Source organism: Maylandia zebra, linkage group LG15, assembly GCF_041146795.1.
Source record: "Maylandia zebra isolate NMK-2024a linkage group LG15, Mzebra_GT3a, whole genome shotgun sequence".
NCBI lineage: Eukaryota > Metazoa > Chordata > Actinopteri > Cichliformes > Cichlidae > Maylandia > Maylandia zebra.
The window spans coordinates 24,735,217-24,755,386 of record NC_135181.1 but is presented as its reverse complement, the minus strand read 5'-3'; the positions used below and the strand labels follow the sequence as shown (position 1 = coordinate 24,755,386).

The 20,170-nt window shown below is 43.6% G+C and overlaps 1 protein-coding gene across 4 annotated transcripts in view; it reads left to right on the top strand.

Moving 5' to 3' along the window:
* The first annotated feature begins 5,072 nt into the window (after positions 1 to 5,072).
* The window catches only part of cd109 (CD109 molecule), a 46,626-nt gene continuing 31,528 nt past the window's right edge, over positions 5,073 to 20,170 (top strand). For 2 of the 4 annotated variants that reach the window (XM_076874178.1, XM_004561125.3), the window contains exons 1-15: positions 5,074 to 5,319; positions 5,763 to 5,929; positions 6,009 to 6,037; positions 6,673 to 6,909; positions 7,249 to 7,374; positions 8,193 to 8,232; positions 8,587 to 8,668; positions 8,746 to 8,839; positions 9,261 to 9,393; positions 10,446 to 10,555; positions 10,664 to 10,933; positions 12,066 to 12,167; positions 12,615 to 12,677; positions 12,897 to 13,070; positions 14,056 to 14,208. In XM_076874178.1, coding sequence (XP_076730293.1) covers positions 5,249 to 5,319; positions 5,763 to 5,929; positions 6,009 to 6,037; positions 6,673 to 6,909; positions 7,249 to 7,374; positions 8,193 to 8,232; positions 8,587 to 8,668; positions 8,746 to 8,839; positions 9,261 to 9,393; positions 10,446 to 10,555; positions 10,664 to 10,933; positions 12,066 to 12,167; positions 12,615 to 12,677; positions 12,897 to 13,070; positions 14,056 to 14,208 — 1,851 coding nt within the window. In that variant the 5' untranslated portion in view covers positions 5,074 to 5,248. Of the gene's footprint in view, positions 5,320 to 5,762; positions 5,930 to 6,008; positions 6,038 to 6,672; positions 6,910 to 7,248; positions 7,375 to 7,477; positions 7,584 to 8,192; positions 8,233 to 8,586; positions 8,669 to 8,745; positions 8,840 to 9,260; positions 9,394 to 10,445; positions 10,556 to 10,663; positions 10,934 to 12,065; positions 12,168 to 12,614; positions 12,678 to 12,896; positions 13,071 to 14,055; positions 14,209 to 20,170 lie in introns of those variants that run through there. The other 2 variants (XM_076874179.1, XM_076874180.1) reach the window with 2 other exon arrangements.

Sequence of the window (20,170 nt, the reverse complement as noted above, 5' to 3'; positions counted from 1 at the left end):
CCCATCACCCACCGGGAACGAGTCCGACTTATTGCCGGCAATGCGAACCAAGCTCTTGCAACGGTTGTATAGGGATCAAATGGCCCGTAGCAATGGGCCAGACACCCCATATTCCCGCAACACCTCCCACAGGACACCCCGAGGGACACGGTCGAATGCCTTCTCCAAGTCCACAAAACACATGTAGACTGGTTGGGCAAACTCCCATGCACCCTCAAGTATCCTGGAGAGGATAAAGAGCTGGTCCAGTGTTCCGCGACCAGGACGAAAACCGCATTGTTCCTCCTGTATCCGAGGTTCGACTAACGGACGAACTCTCCTTTCCAGAACCCTGGCATAGACTTTCCCAGGGAGGCTGAGGAGTGTGATCCCCCTGTAGTTGGAACACACCCTCCGGTCCCCTTTCTTAAAGATGGGGACCACCACCCCGGTCTGCCAGTCCACAGGTACTGCCCCTGATCTCCACGCAACATTGCAGAGGCGTGTCAACCAGGACAGCCCTACAACGTCCAGAGCCTTCAGGAACTCGGGGCGGACCTCATCAACACCAGGGGCTCTGCCACCAAGGAGTTGTTTAACTGCCTCAGTGACCTCGCCCCCGGAAATTGGCGGGTCATTCCCCTCATCCCCAGACTCTGCTTCCTCCTCGGAAGACGTGTCAGTGGGATTAAGGAGGTCCTTGAAGTATTCCTTCCACCGCCTGACAATTTTCTCAGTCGACGTCAGCAGCGCTCCGCCAGCACTATACACAGTGCAGGTAGAGCACCGCTTTCCCCTCCTGAGACGTCTGACGGTTTGCCAGAATCTCTTCGAGGCAGTCCGAAAGTCTTTTTCCATGGCCTCTCCGAACTCCTCCCACACCCGAGTTTTTGCTTCAGCCACTGCCCGAGCCGCATTCCGCTTGGCCTGTCGATACCTGTCGGCTGCCTCCGGAGTCCCACGGGCTAACCAAGCCCGATAGGACTCCTTCTTCAGCCTAGTGGCTCCCTTCACCTCTGGTGTCCACCATTTTGTTCGGGGATTACCACCACGGCAGGCACCAACCACCTTGCGGCCGCAGCTCAATGCAGCAGCTTCGGCAATGGAGACGCTGAACATGGTCCATTCGGACTCAATGTCCCCAGTCTCCCTCGGAATGCTGTTGAAGCTCTGCCGGAGGTGTGCGTTGAAGATCTCGCGGACTGGGGCCTCTGCTAGACGTTCCCAGCACACCCTCACTACGCGTTTAGGTGCACCAGGTCTGTCCAGCGTCTTCCCCCGCCACCTGATCCAACTCACCACCAGGTGGTGATCAGTTGACAGCTCAGCCCCTCTCTTTACCCGAGTGTCCAGAACATATGGTCGCAGGTCTGCTGATACGATTACAAAATCGATCATCGACCTACGGCCTAGAGCGTCCTGGTGCCACGTGCACTTATGGACACTCTTATGTTTGAACAGGGTGTTCGTTATGGCCAAACTGTGATTAGCACAGAAGTCCAATAACAGAGCACCGCTCGGGTTCAGATCAGGGAGGCCGTTCCTCCCAATCACGCCCCTCCAGGTCTCGCTGTCGTTACCCACGTGAGCATTGAAGTCTCGTTTAGTTGTAGCTTCATTTAAAGGAAGAAGAGCTTGTGAATTGGAACCACCACAGGAAAAGAGAGTGAAGCCATATGTGTAGAAGAATGCGGTGACATATGATACTACCTCCTGTGTTAACAGACAAGCTAACGGTCTCTCTCTCCTTTTATGGGAATGTCTGAATTTCTATACATACCAAGCTACCTCCTGTTTCAGCAGACAAGTGAACAGTTTTCTCCTTTTATGGAAATGTTTTTGTATTCTGAACATGCCACTCCTACTTCCTTGAAAGCTCATTTGAAGTATAAATAAAGGATGCTCTGAAAGCCCTGGGCGGTTTCCCTGTGTCACATCTGTTGTGCACACTTGGTGCAGTGCAGATCGGACCGTGACCGCCCATGCGCATGTAAAAAATAGATATCTGAGTTGTGAGTTTCTTTATCTTCTAAACAATTTTCTCCTCACAGAGACATTATTTAGGAATGCATGGCTCGAGTTCCCTCACCTCTGTCTTCTCATTTGGAGTCATTTGGAGTGTCATGCAGAACATAGTAAAATGTTCTGAAGTGTCGATTAACGTCTAGAAATTGACCAACTGATTAACTCATGTGTCACATAATTACCCATTTGGAAGCAGCCACGCCAGCACTTAGCTTTACTGGTATCACCATAAATGCATCCCATATGGAAAACATATATATAAATCTCGTAAAGTTTGTATCTGTCTTGTGTGAAACTGTGAAAACTGCGAAAAGCATACAAGAGTGAAAACAGATGTAAGATCCCTTGAAAAATTATATAAATGAAACTTGCATGTTTTGGATACTTACTAAAACAATATATGAAAGTAATGAGAAAGTGGCCACTTTCATGAGTTAATCATATAAGCCTTATATGATTCACTATATGAAGTAGGCCACATCTTATGCAAGTCTTTAATAAGTTTTTACTATTTCTTTTCCATATGGGATATCTTGCTGGATGCTGGATAAAGGGGTCTTTAGTCATGCGAAAGTGGATATTTCCCTTTACTGTAGTGTGTCAAAGAGCTCTGTTTACACTTACACTTTTTCCTAGGAAAAAGTCTCATGTTATGCTTCTCATCAGACTCCTGATGACGCGGTGATCCTGGCAGATGTTCCTGTTTTAGTGGGAAGCAGATACAGTGACTGACTCCCCACCAATCAGGAAACAAGTGGAGGTTCCTACACAAAGATCCTTTCTTACTGAACCACAGCTCTCACACTTCCTGTGAGTGGGCGAGTTGTTGTGATGTACTCCTACTCCTCACTTGTCTCTCCTCCTGATGCATTTCCTTTCACTTTTTCTCACTTTTCTCACCCATAAACAGTCCAAATAAGACCAAACAGGCCCTCATGTCAGGTATCTGTTGTGCATCAGGTGTCTCGCTAACCTCGACTCCTTCCAACACCACTGTCTTCTTGCATGTGCTCAGTGTAATACAACAGCAAAAGCCAACATCGTGCTGCTGGTCAATGGCTCCTGGAGTGTTGGGCGCATCAGTGTGTTTGACATCAACCCTGACAGAGTCCAGATCGGTAAAGCTTTCACAGCTGTTACTATAACAACAAGAGTCACATGGAGACTTGGACAGCTGCTGATTTGGTCACAGCCATCTCTCAGTCCTATAGTTTCCAAATACAATGGTGTGAAAAGTGTTTGCTCCCTTCCTGATTTCCTATTCTATATATATATATACAGTATATATGTGTGTGTGTGTGTGTGTGTGTGTGTGTGTGTGTGTGTGTGTGTGTGTGTGTGTGTGTGGCAGTGGTTTTTATCTTGAAGCTCTGCCATGCAGGCCATTTTATGGCCATGTTATGGTGGAGTCATGAACACTGACTTTCACTAAGTGAGGCCTGTAGTTGTAATGAATGTGAACTCTTGTACTATCTTCATAAGGACCACGGCAGCCCTGCAAGATCACATGGCCGTGTCAAAAACTTAAAGTGTGAGAGCTGCAGTTCAGTAAGAAAGGATCTTTGTGTAGAAACCTCCACTTGTTCCCTTATTGGTGGGAATTCAGTCACTGTGTCTGATTCCCATTACAATTGGAATTTGTGCCAATGATCAGTGAATCATCCAAGTTTGATGGTAAGCAAAACATTAGACCTTTTCCTAGGAAAAACAGTTTTTTGTGACAACTGGCCAGTTTCTGTGAAAACATTTCACCTCTTAATCAAGAGTCTTCTCCAGTTCTGTCTGTTGTTCAAATTTCCTTCTTTTTCAGGATAAAGTGTTTGTTTTTGCACTGGGCAAACACTTTTTCACACCATTGTATTCCTTATTTATTTAGTCTGATCAGTAATTGAGAAACAAGCCAAGTCAGATCATTTGTATTTCTCATTTAAAAAGCAGATCAAAGTGCTACACAGCCATCATCTGAGACTCAACAAGCTGCTTCAATGCAACTTTTTCCAGTTCTGACAGATATTCTGGCTTAAGATATCTGCTGATACCGAGTACTGATCTCATATCAGTGTTAAATTAATAAGAGTGCGATTAATTCCTTAATGTGTGTGACAACATCAGGCTTGATTTAAACCTTGCTTTAAGGTTACATCCAATAATTTAAAATGATATTAGTAAGATAATAAATGACAATCAAGAATTTTTAAGCAAAAAGGAAGTTTGGAGATTGTCTTATAATTACCTAAGAGTTCTGGATCAAGTGATGACTGTTTAAGTAACGGTTTAACTACTGCTAGCTTGAAGGCCTGTGGTACATAGCCAATTATTAGAGAGAGGTTGATCATATTTAAGATTGAAAGATTAATTAGTGGTAGGACTTATTACTGTAAGAAGTTATTACTGAACTTAACGCAGATCAATTGGAGAAAAAGAGTAAAAAAAATGATAATGAAAGTAGCTGTACATAATGTTATGTCTGTGAGATGGTTATGAGTAATTTTTTTTCACGTGGTTAAAATTTGCACAAGTTAATCTCAGTACAAAGGAGAGCAAATGCATCCTTTTTCCTGCTTCTCATGTCTCTCCCCAGCTAAATGCAACACTGACAACAGTGACTGGAAACTGTTGGAAACTGGAGCTCAAAGAGCAGAAACGCTGGCTTGAGGGAGCCGAGGATCCATTAATAATTTGGTCAGAAACAAAAAACATAAACCTCGCTCAACTCAAAGCCACCAAATGACTGAACACTAGACACACCAGGTGGGCTTTCTTCTTCACCTGCTTTAACTTTGTGATCACTTACAGGTCTGGTTCCCAGAATGTAAAACCTGATGATCAGTTCTGCCAGTTTTTTCTGGAGAGGAGACGACAATCCTTCCTCCAGGTACAACTGTAGTGAACTAATTGTCCAATCATTGGTCTTGGGTTGACTCTGTTCAGATACTAGATGCCCCTGGTGATACAAAAATATATATACAGGAGAGGTATGCTGTACTACTGTTGCTGTCAATATTTGCCTGTTTATGTGTTTCTACTCTCATTATGACCTGAATCAGAGCACAAGAAATAAAAGCCTCCCAGTGGGATTCAGGTAAACCGATCCTGGTTCAATTCTTCAGGTGATATCGGATGATGATGATGATGAGAAGTAGGAGGTGGGTGTGGTTACTGTCTGCAGGTATGAAGGCAAAAACTGATATTACCTGCTTTCAGTACTGAGAGAAGCTCTCTGGAGTGAATTTCATTGATACAAATGGAGCGTCTCCAGGTGTGGGGCATTTTCAGCCTCATCGTTCTCACCGCCGCCCAGAAAACCACAAACGGGTAAGCACACAGGCTGAACTACAGGACTCACCTGGACAGTTTAAACTGCTTCTTCATGAGTGTTTTTCCTCTTCTGCTCATCTGTGTATCTACAGTTTTTAAATATATTTTCCTACATTTTAGAAAATAAAAAGTCAGTTCAAAACTGCAGGAGTGGTGTTAAAAATTCATTGAATCTAAGCTGATTTTTCATTATTTTTACAAACATGTTTTATTGCCTTACAGTCATTTTTGCACAAGTTGATTAAAAGATATAGATTTAAACTAATGTAAGTACATATTTTTATAATAAATTAGTTCCAATAAAATAATAAATGTTCACAGTGGGGAAGGTTTCTGTTTCCATTCGCCCTTTCAGGTTTTCTACACCAACTTGTTATTCTTAATGATGGTTTTTTTGGGTGTAAACAAATATATTTATATATTATGGGTTTTTTCCTCAGCCCCCACCCTCAGCCCTCCTACCTGCTCCTTGCTCCCAAAGCCCTCCAACATGGAATCCCAACATCTATATCAGTCACCATCCTGATCCCTTCACCGGTCACTGTATCTGCTCACATTGTTCGTGGAAACCTAACAATGGCCTCACAATCTGTTAAAGTTGAAGGGGGTAAGTATCTGCCACTAACAATTAATTTACAATTAATTAATTATAGCTCTAATCTCACTGTGAAATTCTCTTTCTAAAGGTTCAACCACACTGCTGACTTTGCCGCCTGTAAGTAAGAAATTCCTCTGTAACAAATACAAAGGTCAGTCTTTGTAAAGTCAGTCTGAGCTTTCTACAATTCAAGTCAGTTTTATTTTTTGTTTGCACTTACTGTACTTGTTTACTATGTCCCACTATGCTAATAAGTGCCTTATTTCTTTTTAAATATGACACACAATCATTAGAAAATAAACAATAACACTTTGGACTACTTTTTGAAAACAGGATATTTTACAGTTCAGCTTTAAAATCATAGCTGAAATTGTGGGTTTTGATGCCCCCTTGTGGCCCCTAAAAGCAGCTTCCTGGTAAAAGTTCAGAGCCCAGAACAAAGGCCAGTTTTCTGTTCTGAGAGCAGGTCGGCGAGGAGAGGCTTAACTCTGATTCTGTAGAGCACAAACAGACACCATCAGGTAAAATTCAAATGGATGTTGAGCAGATTTTGGCTAATTCTCTCATCTGGACCACAGGCGAGCTCTCAGTCCTCCACGGTTCAGATTACACCCGAGAAACTTTAAACTTTAAACTTGGAGCGTTTTCAAAACCTGCTCTTTCTGTATGCCAGATTAAATTTGTTAAGATGATAATGTGACTGTTTGTCATTTAAGTGTTGATGAATTTCCTTCCATGTTGAATTCTTGCAGATTAGTGACAGCGAGCCCAATCACTGGGAGGCCTACATACTGGAGGTCAAAGGTCACAGAGGAGAAGTCCAGGTTTTCTCCAGCTTCACAAAGCTCCACTTGGATGTTGAAGATATCGCCACCTTCATTCAAACAGACAAAGTAATGTACTTACCTGGGCAGGCGGTGAAGATCAGAGTTGTTTCCATTCACTCTGATGGGAAGCCCTTCATCAGCCCCGTGGACATCATCATCAGGGTAAGAATGATGTTATTGTACCAAAACCATGGAAGAAAGAGAGGACAAGAGGGCAAGATCAGAGACTATTTTTAAAAGATCTCAGGGGAGTTTTACTTGGACAACTTCTGCGTCTGGTTGATTGGATTATGAGTTAATTCTATTACACATGCTTCATATTCATATCAGCATCATTTTAATTAATGAATTTCCAGCCATGAACTTTGCACTAGCATTCACTAGCATTCGTCAGCACTGGTGGCTAAATCAGTCACTTGCCTGTAAACTTGCTGGACGTTTTTCAAAGCACAAACTGAAATTCTGAAAATCGTCTGATCAGCATGTTTTTTCTTGGTCCAGGATCCGAGGGGAAACCTGCTCAGGCAGTGGCTGGCTGCAGACAGCGTCCTTGGCGTTGTGTCCAAAGAGTTTCAGCTGTCTGAAAACCCTCCTCTGGGTCAGTGGACCATCATCGCTACAGTCAAAGTAAGTCCTTTAGCAGGTGAACCTCTGCAGGGTAATTAAGCTGGACAGGCCTCTGATAATTCAATCTAATCCACCTGACCACTGATTGCTTCTGCCAAAGTCAGATCTTTTGTGCAAAGACATTCATGCGGTCAGTGGCACTAATCTGTTTGACAGGAAACCTATAATTAATGCACAGTATGAAAAATGTCTCACCTCCACATCTCCAGGTTTGCATTAAAATATAAGGCTGATTCCCTAACAAGATATATTAAGACATTTAAAAACATATGGAATCATTTCCTTTAACTTATTCATCTTTGCTTCAAAGAGTATGTCAGTGTTGCTCGTACCTGATTTACTCGTAGTTTTGATTTATACTAACCTTCTCATCACTGGTGACCCTAACCCTTTGTTTTGGAGACAAGCAAAAGTACAAAATCTAAATATTTTTTGGTTCTTGGATATTTTTATTTGATATTTGTGCGTGATTTCTGGTCAGAGAAATCACTGCTGCGTTTTTTAAATGTATTTGATCTTGCGTGATTAAAGACGAGAGTAATCGGACCTCTCTGCAGTGGATAACTCTGTAACAGGGCAGATTCCATCGGAACAATTGAATGGATAAATAGCAGCACAGGCAAGAGTCCCTTTCATAAAAAAAACTCTTAAGTTTCAGTAACTCACAACTCGTGCTGTGAATGTGAAGGGGACTTCTGTGGCTGTAACATTTATACACACCAGTTAAAGTCAGACTGAGTGAAAGAATGAAGGAATAGATTTTCCTTATAAAAAGAACAAAGAGAGATGATGTTATAAAGATCCTCTGTGTGTTGCAGGACATTTCAAGTGTGAAGTACTTCACTGTGGCTCAATATGGTATGGATGTTTTCTCTATCCAGCATTACATGAACAGCTTCCTCCTTTTGAAGAATAAAAACACATATTAATTTTGTGTGTGTGAGTGTGTATTCATATCTTTGTGGGGACCAAAATAGGAAGTTTACTATACTTGTGGGGACCAACAGTCCTTATGGGGACCAAACTCCTGGTCCCCACAAGTTTGAAGGCATTTTTGAGACTCAAAATGTGGTTTTAGTAACAGGGTTACAATTGGGTTAGGGTTAGGCATTCGTATTTCATTAGGGTAAGCAGCTCGGGAAAGCATTATGTCAATTAGATGTCCCCACAAGATATGAATATCCAACATGTGTGTGTATCTTTTGGTTGCAGTGCTGCCAAAGTTTGAGGTTTTGATCGATGCTCCGGATGTCATTTACCGTGAGGACCCTCTGGAGGGCTCCATCACAGCAAAGTGAGACTTGGCTTTGATCCAGTTTGTGTGTGAATGAAGTTGCTCCTCAGGATTATTTATGATCTTTCCATCCACAGGTACACTTACGGGAAGTCCGTTCAGGGACACCTGAATATGACGTTCATTTATCACGTTCACGGTACTGTCGAGTTTTACTATGAGGACAGAGAGGTTCGTATGTCAGTGGAATCATTGTGTAATTATTCCTTTAATATTCAGCTGTACAGTTATCATTATAGGCTCTCCCACTATCTGAACTTGTTTATTTTCTTTATTTAAACTATTAAAATAAAATTACAGACTGAAAGCATTTTTAATTACATTTTTTCTAAATATTAAGTTTTCTACACAGTGAAAAATATCTCTAAATGTAGTATAAACATACATTTATACTGTCTCGTAAACTAATAATGCAACATGCATGATATATGTAATATATCACGCTTAAGATTACTAATTACCTTCTCTTTATATTGATTAAATCATTTTTGACTGAAGAACTCCTGTCCTGATTACAACATTTGAGAATATACAGTTTATTTAAACTTAACCATCATAGATTTAACACATTAACAGTGTTCCTTTTCATCAGATTGATGGTACTGAAAGCTTCACATTTGATGCTCCTGATTATTTCCAAATGAGAAATGATTCCAAAATGATGTACTACGAGGGAAACGCTGAGGACGTAACAGTTGTGGCTCATGTGACTGAATACCTCACAGGTAATTCAGATTTTATTTATAAATGTTAACTTGAAATACCAAAAGATTGGTTGTACAGATCAGAAGTGACAATTTACAGCTTATTTCTTTACTTTTTGTTATGTTATGTATGCATGTATTTCATATATTGTTTTAAGTAGTTCTAACTTCTGAGTTTCAGCATTTCCAGGTGTAGAGTTTTATTCGAGGCAGTGTCCAAGCTCATATTTTTGTGAAATTAGTGTGTATTACAATATTTACATTATTTACATACAATTAAAACATCATTTTCTCCCCCAAATTGTGCACAGAATATCCCGTAATGATAAAGTGAAAACATTTGCTTGAAAATTCTGCAAAGTTTTTTTATTCTTTATTAAAAATAAAGACAAAAATATGACATGTACATAAGTATTCATAGCCTTTGCTTAATACTTTGTTGAAGTGCATTGAGTCTTTTTGGCTATGGTGCCACATGCTTGGCTCACCTATTTCTGGGCAGTTTCTCCCATTCTTCTTTACAGAACCTCACAAGCACCATTAGGTTGGATGGGGGGAGTCGGTGTGCTCATTCGGACCTTCAATACTTTTTTTCCGTACCCTACCCCAGATTGTGCCTCTTTACAATTTTAGAGGTCTACAGACAATCTCTAGGACTTCGTGGCTTGGTTGGCCTGACATGCACACACAGCTATGTGATGCATAGTGTTAATGGGACCATTGCACGTTTTGAATATCACGACATACGATAAATTTGCCAGAATTTTAAGCAAACTTCTTTCACTTTGTCATTATGTGGTGTTGTGTGTACCTCATAATGACAAGGTGAAAAATGAATTTAATCTATTTTATGATAATAAGGCTATAACATGACAAAATGGGAAACAAGTGAAGCGCTGTGAGTATTTTTTTTCCCAGATGCATTGCATTTGCTCTCTACTGTGGGACTTTAAACTGCTATAGTTTTTTTTAATTACAAAGTCAGGGAGATAGTCTACATTATTTTTTGGAATCTAACCAGCTTTTGTTCTTGTTTGTGGTGCTGACTCCTGTGACTACGTCTCATTTTTCAGGCATTACATATAACAGTACGGCAACAGTAGGTTTGTCAAAAACCAGATATAAAGTCTCCTTTGAAGAATATCACAAATTATTGAGGCCCTCTTTAACCTTCAGCGCCAGGGTAAGAAGGCAGCATTTAAGTGAAATGCAGAGTCTGAGCTGTACAGATAACAGATATTCCAGTGTTAATGTAAAACAATTATGCTAATTTTTTTTTCTAATTTTGTAGCTGAAAATATCTACATACAACAATCAGCCACTGTCACTGGAGGATCGCCAAAGCTTTGTTGAAGTTTCAGTGATTCAGCAAAAGCAAAGATTTTGGGGTTGGATCGGAGACATGGTGATAGACACGGAGCCTAAAACATCGAACAGTTCAGGAACTTCAGAAAGTCCAAAGGAGATGCTACCTAAAGAAATGAAGTTTCCTGTCCCTGCAGATGGACTCATACCTTTCAGCGTTGAAATCACGAGTGAAACAGACATGCTCAGTATTGATGTAAGTTATACAATAATACCCTCATTGACTAAATATTATAAGACAGATTATTTCAAAATTTGACTTTAAAATGTCTGGATGTGGGATTAAGTAACAAGGCCTTTAGTTCTGTTAAGAAATCTTGAAAATTATTATTGTTTTACTTTATCTGTTTAGCCTTTGCTTTCAGACACAGCTTATTTCTTAATTTAGGATCCAATTTTGGAAAAAAAAATTACAGAATTAGTACTTTCAATTAACTTTTAATTTTATATTTAAATTTTAATTAACAAATGAGTCACTGCACAGCTAAACATATGATTTCAAATGTACTGGTCAACATTAAATTGAACAAATATACTCTGTAGATAGATCATTGACATCTGCTGATATTTTTTCAATATTATGTATTTATATCGAAAGAAATGGCAAAATGCATTAAAGTCTTAGGACATATTGCACTACGCTGAAATATAAATTGGTGTCTCATCTGCATAGAAGAGGGACAAAATTATGTGTTTACCAATTCAGGGGCCAACTGAAAGCTAATTTAATTTCAATTCTAAGTTTAATTTAGAAAATAGGCTAAGTATAACTTGTGAAAAATTTGGAATATATGTCTTTATTATATCAGGGTGTTATGATAATTCTGAATATCAACTGAATTATGTGATTTTTAAAGATTTATTTTGCATTAACTATATTCATAACACAAAACAAAATTTTAAAGGTAACTGTATAATGAAAAATGATTTTATCATATATCTAACAAGAAAAAGCACAACATGTTTGTTTAATATTGTTTATCTTGTGTGGGTTTTTTTTGTGATATTATCATTTATTTGCTTAAATGTATTTTTATTTAGCAGCAGGATTTTACAACTCACATATTGTACCTAAAAAGCTAAAGGCTTATTTTATTCTGTAGTTGCTAGGTGGAGAGTGCTAATAGCTACAGGCAAGAATAAAGTAATCTACTGTGAAAAATCCACACCTGACAAGAAAATCACGTACAAAAGAAATTACACTTGAATAGATAAATAAATTAATATGAAAAATATTTACGTGTTAACTAAAACAGAAATTAAACCCAAAAGCATGATCATGATTTCAAATTACATTTAAAATCTTTGGTATCTCTTTTTCTTCTCAGGCTTCTTTTGAGGACAGCCATAGCAATCTATATATACAGCGAAGCTACACATCCCCCAGTGAGAGCTACCTGCAGATTCAGAAACCCTTCACACCTCCAGAGGTAAAGCTGAAGAATACAAGGGACTATTTAAAATTACCTTTGTGTCAGCATTGTAAACATGCAGGTAATATGCCAAAATAGTCTATGGTTACCTTAGATGTCCTTTCAACACACCTCAATCACATGCACTGAGTTCATTATAACAATTTGTTTCATTTACATTTGCTTAGTAATTATAAACATTCAGTTTTTATGTCCTGCCTATGATTCAAATTAAAGTTAACTTAGTTAATAATAATAATAATGGATTGCATTTTATATAGCGCTTTTCGGGGCCCTCAAAGCGCTGTACAATGCTTCCAAGTGACTGCTTGTGTGAAGATGGTGAGGCTTCTAGAATGACTCGTCCAGTGTAGATCTTCAAAAAACAGATTTACAGCCAATTACTGACTGTGGTTGTAGAACATTTATACTCATACGTAACGTCACCATTTGACCTTCTTTCAGGTTGGTTCGCCCTTTCTGCTGCACATTGAAAGTAATTTTCCATTGAATGAGGTTCACTACCTGGTATGAAAAAAAGCATCAAATATTATTACACTTTGTCAAATTTGTAGTTAATTTGATTAATATTTAAATAAAGCACATTTCCAACTGTTGAAAGTTGTTTGTTTTCCAGTAGTGGTGACAAGAAGTTTTAAGTATTCAGTTTATTGCTGTAAGCAAAGAAAGACGAATGTATGCTTCCAGCTTCTTATAAGACCTTCCGTCTGTATCTTGTGTGTAAAGGTGAAGTCAAGAGGACAGGCGATTTCTGCCGGGAAAGGCTCTCCTGATCTGACTCTGGTCCCAGAAGTCTCCTGGGCTCCTCTGGCCTGCATCATCGTTTACTGTGTGCACCCCAGCGGAGAGGTCATCAATGATGCAATCCAGCTGCCAATCAGGCAGTTTTTACAAAACCAGGTGATTTTTTCATTCTTCATTTTTTTCTTTGAAAAATAAACTAATTTGTCTCTTGAATTGTGTGAATATGAGGTTATGAAGTTGGAAAAAACGGTGAAGAAAAAACAATCCAAGTTACATGATAATAATTTCCCAGCAAACATTTCAGCAGTGACTAACCGTCATCTTTTCTCAATGTCTAGTCTTAGTAAAAAAAAAAAGAAGAAAAAGAAAAGAATAGTTGAATGAAAGTTGTGTCAGTGTTGGAGAAATACGTTTGCCCTCTGCCTGGTGTCCTTCTTTGACTATCTAGCAATTAGAAAAACAAGCAAAATATTGTATTTTGTGAAAAAGCCTAAAAGCTCATGAAAAGACAACAACCTGCAAAGGTAACATGAACTGGTGTCTTCTTGCTCTGGAGTCCATTTCTTATCCCAATGAGGTTTATATCTTCTGCTGCCCTGTGCCATAATGCTAGTGTGTGTCTCTGAACATCCTGTGACTATCTGTTCACAACCAGGAATAATATTTCTTTATTATATTATTGTGAATATATTTCTTATGTTAAAAGATGGTCTGACTGGAACTTTATACGTAACTCCTAAATATCCTAACTGACTTATTCCCTGACTTTATTAAAGTTCTAAATAATTATTATTATAATTATTTTTCTTAAACTGGTCTTGCTTTTAGCTTTTCAGGCTGACTTTGTCTAATTAGTAGGCAGGACGTTTGCGCCTAAGATGACCACATTTGGCACATTATTTTTCACTGATTTCATACACATCAAAGAGTTGAAAAAAAAAAAGCAAACAAAAAACAAACCTCAGAATTTTGAAATCTCACATTTTTGCTCACAGAGATGACTTATTTTTACATTATGGTTTAAAATTTTTGTGCATGTTTAATATGAACATCCACCATTAGAGCAGGACATATATAACAGGAAATAACGAGTAAAATGGTACTTTTGCAAATTTGTGACTAATCAACCTGTGATTGGCAGGTGTCGCTTAGTTGGAGCAGTGTTGTAAAGAGGCCAGCTGAGACTGTGACCCTGAATGTGAGTGTACTGGAGCCCAACTCAGTAGTCGGGATCCTGGTGGTTGACAAGGCGACGCAGTGGGCGGGATCAGACAATGACATCACCACGGAGACGGTATGTAAAATGTTAAGATAAGAACTGTATGTATACATTCATGTGAAAATAAAAGTTTTGACAGTAAAACTACGTTTCTTTTTCTAACTTCGCTCGGTGTTTCACTATGGGAATCGCCTCGGCGTGACCAACTACGGAAGCTCCAATGACACCACGTCTGTCTATGACAGACCTGTCGAGCCGTGCTCAGGGCTCCGCCCCCTCGTACTAACACGGCCGACCAGCTCCTCCTAACTCATTCTCGCTTTCTTCCCGTGAGAAACTACTTTGAGCTCCCTCAGCGCATCCAGGCTAACTTGATTAGCTGCTTAACAGTTCTCAGGCGTCCCGTGTAGGAGTACGTCGCCGAACGCAGTTTTTCCGGTTCCAGTTTGGATCGTGCTGAGTAAGTCCTTCGAAAGAAGTGTACTTAGAGTTGCACTGTGGAACAGCAACCGCGTCAGGCGAGCTGTCCCAGCGGTTCCTGGTTTTAGTTAGTGAGGTAGCCGACGTTGTGTGACTCGGGCTAACGCATTATGGCGAGCTGTTCGTTCAGTGTCCGGCTAGCATTAACTTGTTAGCAGGCCACGAACCACATTAGCGTCTCACTAGCATTAGCTTGTTGGTCGACCTAGGGTTCGGTTAGCATTAAGTTGCTAACGATATTGGCTAGCGGAGTGCAGCTAACGTGTCACGACGAGCTGACTCCCGCCACGACTAGATCGGATTTAACACCCGCTGCTAGTCCTAGCTACTTACGGGCTAACGTGTCGAGACGAGCCTGGTGTAGCCTAGTCTCACCCCTTTCCGCTAACCATGTCTACAGCTCCTACTCCCGCCAAAAGGTCGGAGCCGAAGGCTAAAGAGGCTGCATCCCGCCCGTGCCCCGCATCATGCGGTGCCACCATCTCGGGCAGGGACCCTCATCCAATGTGCATCGTCTGTATGGGTGCCAAGCATGCTCGGGCTTCACTGGCGGACCCTCAGGGATGCCCACACTGTGCTTTGATGCCAGAGAAAGTCCTGGAAAGGAGGCTGAGAGTAGCAGTAACGAACAGTCAGGACCCCTGCCTGTCGGCTGCTACTGCTACGAGCGATATCCGTCATCCGCGAGCCTCCACAAGCTGGGCGGACATGATGGAAGAAGAGTCCCCGCTCATGCCCCCATCGTTCGAGGACCTCCTCGATCAAAACGTGGGCGAGCCGGGTGGCGAGGACGCGGAGGGCGATGCCGACTCCGACCTCCTCGACCTGGAGGACATGGATGAGGAACAGGAGGATGACTCTACCTTTCCTCCCCAGCAGTCCAGGCCACCGAGTGGGGCTGAAGTTGCACCCCTGGTGGACAGCAATTTGTACGAGGTCTGCAAACGGGTTGCTGCCAAGCTAGGCATCCCATGGCCAGCCGCCCAGGATGCCGAAGGGGCAGAACGCGACCTGTATGACGGCAAGAGGCTCCCACCAGCCTTGCCGCCATCAAAGCAGCTTCTGCCAGCAGTCCCAGCCTGCATGAAAGAAATGAGTCGCTATTGGTCAAGCCCTTTTAAAAGCAAGCTTCCGACCAAGGGCTGCTCTAAGCTTGAGATCCAGGGGATGGGTGAACTGGGGCTGACCGAACCCCCAGCAGTGGAGCCTTCAGTGGCGTATCACCTTCACCCTAACCGCAGGGCAATCTCAGCTTCTTCTAGCATTTCTTTGCCCAACAAGATAGATCGCCTCACGGCATCTATTTATCAAAGGATGTACAAATATGCTGCACAGTCAGTATGCTCGCTTAATGCAGTCACACTGCTATCAGCATATCAGGCAGAAATTCTGGAAGACATGGGCCGTCAGCTTGACTCGGGTTCCCCGAACCCAGCCCTCTGGGATGAAATATGCGTGGTTAATGATCTCATTCTTCGCTCCTCCAGGGGAGCAGTCCAAGGGTGTGGTCGCGTTATGGGCCTTGCAGTCTCGGGTGAGAGAGCCTTGTGGCTAAACCTGTCAGGCCTAGGTGATGCTCAGAAGGCTGAGGTCATGGATGCAGCCTATGACCCAACCAAGGGTCTCTTTGGCCCAGCCCTGGAGAGAATGAGAGAAACAAGCACCCGCAGAAAGCAGGAGGGTGAAGCATTAAATCTCTGCTTACCCAGAAAACCTAACTCTCAGCCCCAGCAGGTGCCAAGAGCTGGCTTTGCAGCAACAGCAGCAGCTGCGAGAGGGAGACAGAGTGGGGTCAGAATGCAGAGAGGAGCAGGAGGCCAGCAGGGTGCCCACCAGGCCAAGGTAGAGAACCGAAGACCTTGGGGCAAGCATTCCTTTGCAGCAGTTGCTGCAAAGAACAAGCCGTTACACCCGGTCAGCCTAGCACACCTGCAGCATTCTGTGTCACCCCTCTTTTCTTCCCCAAATAGAAGGAAGGTGTTAGAAGGGGTAACCAAATCACTCCAAAGTTCAGGGTCTCCGGAAGTTTCCAGTTCACCAGGAGCACCCTCTCAGTCTCCTCCTCCAGTTCAGGGAGGACAGACTTGTGGACAAATGGCGCAGTGTCACCAAACACTTCTAAGCACTCTGTCTGTGTCACCAAGCACTGCCCAGAGTCATCAGACACTTCACTGTGGTTTGGGGGTAACAAAAGAAATAAAACGTGCATTTCTGCAGCCAGGCAGTTTGCCAAGGGCAGAATGTCCCCCCCAGTTTCAAAATAAAAACAAAAGAAAATCACTGCAATTTGTCTTTGTTCCCAGCGGGGTGAGCTCACGCTCTTCCCGAGGGGGAGAGCCCCAACTCCTTCCGGGAGACAGGGGTGACGTCACTCTACCGCTTCTTCAGAGGCCCGCTTGCAGCGCGGCTGGAGCAGTGGCGCGCATGCGCAGTTCATCCCTGGGTCTTGTCAACCATTTCCCATGGTTACAGACTACAGTTTGCGGCAAAACCACCGAGATTCGGCGGAGTGTTAGCTTCTGTGGCCAGTCGCGATTCAGCGAATGTGCTGGAGGAGGAAATATCCTCCCTGTTACACAAACAGGCGATCGGAGCGGTTCCGAGCGAAGAAGCTCAGCAGGGCTTTTACTCCCGCTATTTCCTCATCCCGAAAAAGGACGGAACGTCGCTCCGTCCTATTCTGGATCTGCGTGTGTTAAACAAGCATTTGAGAAAGTACACGTTCAGAATGCTCACACACAAGATGCTTTGTCGCTCAATTCACACAGGCGATTGGTTTGTTACAATCGACCTATCAGACGCATATTTTCACATCGCCATTTATCCTCCACACAGGAAATATCTCAGGTTCGCTTATCAGAGCGTAGCGTACGAGTTTCAAACTATCCCATTCGGGCTATCCTTAGCTCCGAGGGTGTTCAGCAAATGTGTGGAGGCAGCGCTGTCTCCGTTAAGGAACAGCGGCATCAGAATATTCTCTTACATAGACGATTATCTAATATGCTCACGATCGCGCGAGCAGGCGATCAAAGACTCCGAGGTGGTGGTGAATCACCTCACGGAGCTTGGGTTCACTATCAACCTGGAAAAGAGCCACTTGAAACCCGCACAGTTTACAGAGTATCTGGGGCTCAGAATAGACTCCATCTCTTATCGTATCGCACTTTCAGAGCGGAGGATCGCATCCTTCACTCACTGTCTTTCCCGTTTTCAGCTGGGGAAAGTCGTGCGGTTCCGACTCTGTCTCCGCCTCCTCGGCCTCATGGCTTCGGTGATATCGGTGGTACACTTGGGGCTGCTTATGATGAGAGATTTTCAGCGGTGGGTCGCTTCTCTGCAGCTGTGCCCTCGCCGACATCTCAGTCGTGGTGTAAAAATAACGCAGCCATGTATCGCGGCTCTCCGGCCCTGGAGGAGCCCGACAGCTCTCGCGGCGGGGGTACCGCTCGGGGCAGTATCATCCAGGGTGACGCTGACCACAGATGCATCCCTGTCAGGTTGGGGTGCAACTATGATGGGCAGAGCAGTGAATGGCGTTTGGTCACAGAGACTCACTCTGAATCACATAAATGTGCTGGAGCTCCGCGCGGTGCTCCTAGCCTTACGGCATTTTCTGCCGTATCTCCGGGGTCAACATGTTTTAGTGAAAACAGACAACTCCACTGTAGTTGCTTATATCAACCGCCAGGGCGGCACCCGTTCCCGGCAGCTACACAGGTTAGCCAGGGAAATAATTATGTGGAGCAGCACTCGGCTCCTCTCCCTTTGGGCAACTCACGTGCCAGGAATTCTGAACAGGGGGGCGGACCTCCTGTCCAGAGGAAATCCACTGTTCGGAGAATGGAGGCTTCACCCACAGGTGGTGGAGCAGATTTGGCAGAGATACGGCCGGGCTGCCGTAGATCTCTTCGCCTCGCGAGAAAACACACAGTGCCCCCTGTTTTTCTCCCTGTCAGACGCACACGCGCCACTGGGCGTGGATGCGCTGGCCCATCCATGGCCAAAAACTCTGCTGTATGCTTTCCCTCCCCTCAGCCTGATCTCCCCAACACTGATCAGAGTGAGGGATCAGGGGCTGTCTCTGATTTTAATAGCTCCACGGTGGCCATCCAAACACTGGATAGCAGAAATCATCCAGCTTCTGGTGGACGAGCCATGGCCACTCCCCATCTGCAGGGACCTTCTGTCTCAGGCGCGGGGGGAGATATACCATCCCCATCCAGACCAGGTTGCTCTCTGGGCCTGGCCCGTGAAAGGTGGAATTTGAAGGCAGCAGGCATGCCTCCGAAGGTTATTGAAACCATTCAGAATGCCAGAGCCTCCTCCACTCGTTCCATTTACAGCAGTAAATGGCGTGTTTTTGAAGAGTGGTGCCATGAAAAGCAGATTATCCCTTTTCAGTGTTCAGTGGTGGAGCTGTTGTGTTTTCTTCAAGACTTGCTGGACAAAAGGAAAGCTTTTTCCACTATAAAGGTCTATTTAGCAGCTATTTCAGCCTGCCACGTGGGGTTTGGTGATAAACCTGCTGGGCAGCACCCCCTTGTAGGTCGCTTCATGAGAGGGGCGCGTCGAACGCTCCCAGTTTCTAGACCACTGGTCCCTTTATGGGATCTGTCAGTCGTTTTACACGCCCTCTCCCACCACCCCTTTGAGCCTATTGGGGCAGTGGGGTTGAAGTTTCTCTCTCTTAAAACCACTCTGCTGTTGGCTCTAACCACAGCCAAGCAAGTTAGTGAATTACAGGCTCTGTCTATTCACCCCTCTTGTCTACAGCTGGCCCCGGGACTCACTAAAGCACTCCTGAGGCCTAACCCAGCCTTTGTCCCTAAAGTGTTGGAAACATCATACAGGTGCTCTACAGTAGAGCTCCTAGCTTTTCACCCCCCTCCATTCTCTTCCGAGAGGGAGCAGAGGCTGAACACTTTGTGCCCTGTCCGGGCCTTGGGGACTTATGTTGACAGAACAGCTGGATTCAGGAAGTCGGATCAGCTGTTTGTTTCCTGGGCCTCCCCTCACAAGGGCAGGCCCGTATCACGCCAGAGACTAGCTCATTGGATTGTAGAGGCCTTGGCTCTGGCTTATAGCTGTAAGGGCTTGCAGGCCCCCCCGGGACTCCGAGCACACTCCACTAGGGGTGTGGCCACATCCTGGGCGTTGTTCAGAGGTGTATCAGTCCAGGATATTTGTGCGGCAGCAAGCTGGGCTACGCCGCACACGTTTGTCCGGTTTTATCGGCTGGATGTTGCACAGTCATCCCTGGCTCAGACGGTGCTGGATTCTGGTGCCTCAGGTTTGACCTGAGATCCTGGAGTAGCACTGGAGAGTAGCTTCGGGAGCTGGCGCAATCCGGGAGTGGGCCATATCTCCCATAGTGAAACACCGAGCGAAATTAGAAAAAGAACGTTGGGTTACTTAACGTAATCCCTGGTTCTTTGATAACAGAGTGAGGTGTTTCACCAACACTTCCCTCCTTGCTTAGGCACGGAAAGAAATCTGCTTGGAATGAGTTAGGAGGAGCTGGTCGGCCGTGTTAGTATGAGGGGGCGGAGCCCTGAGC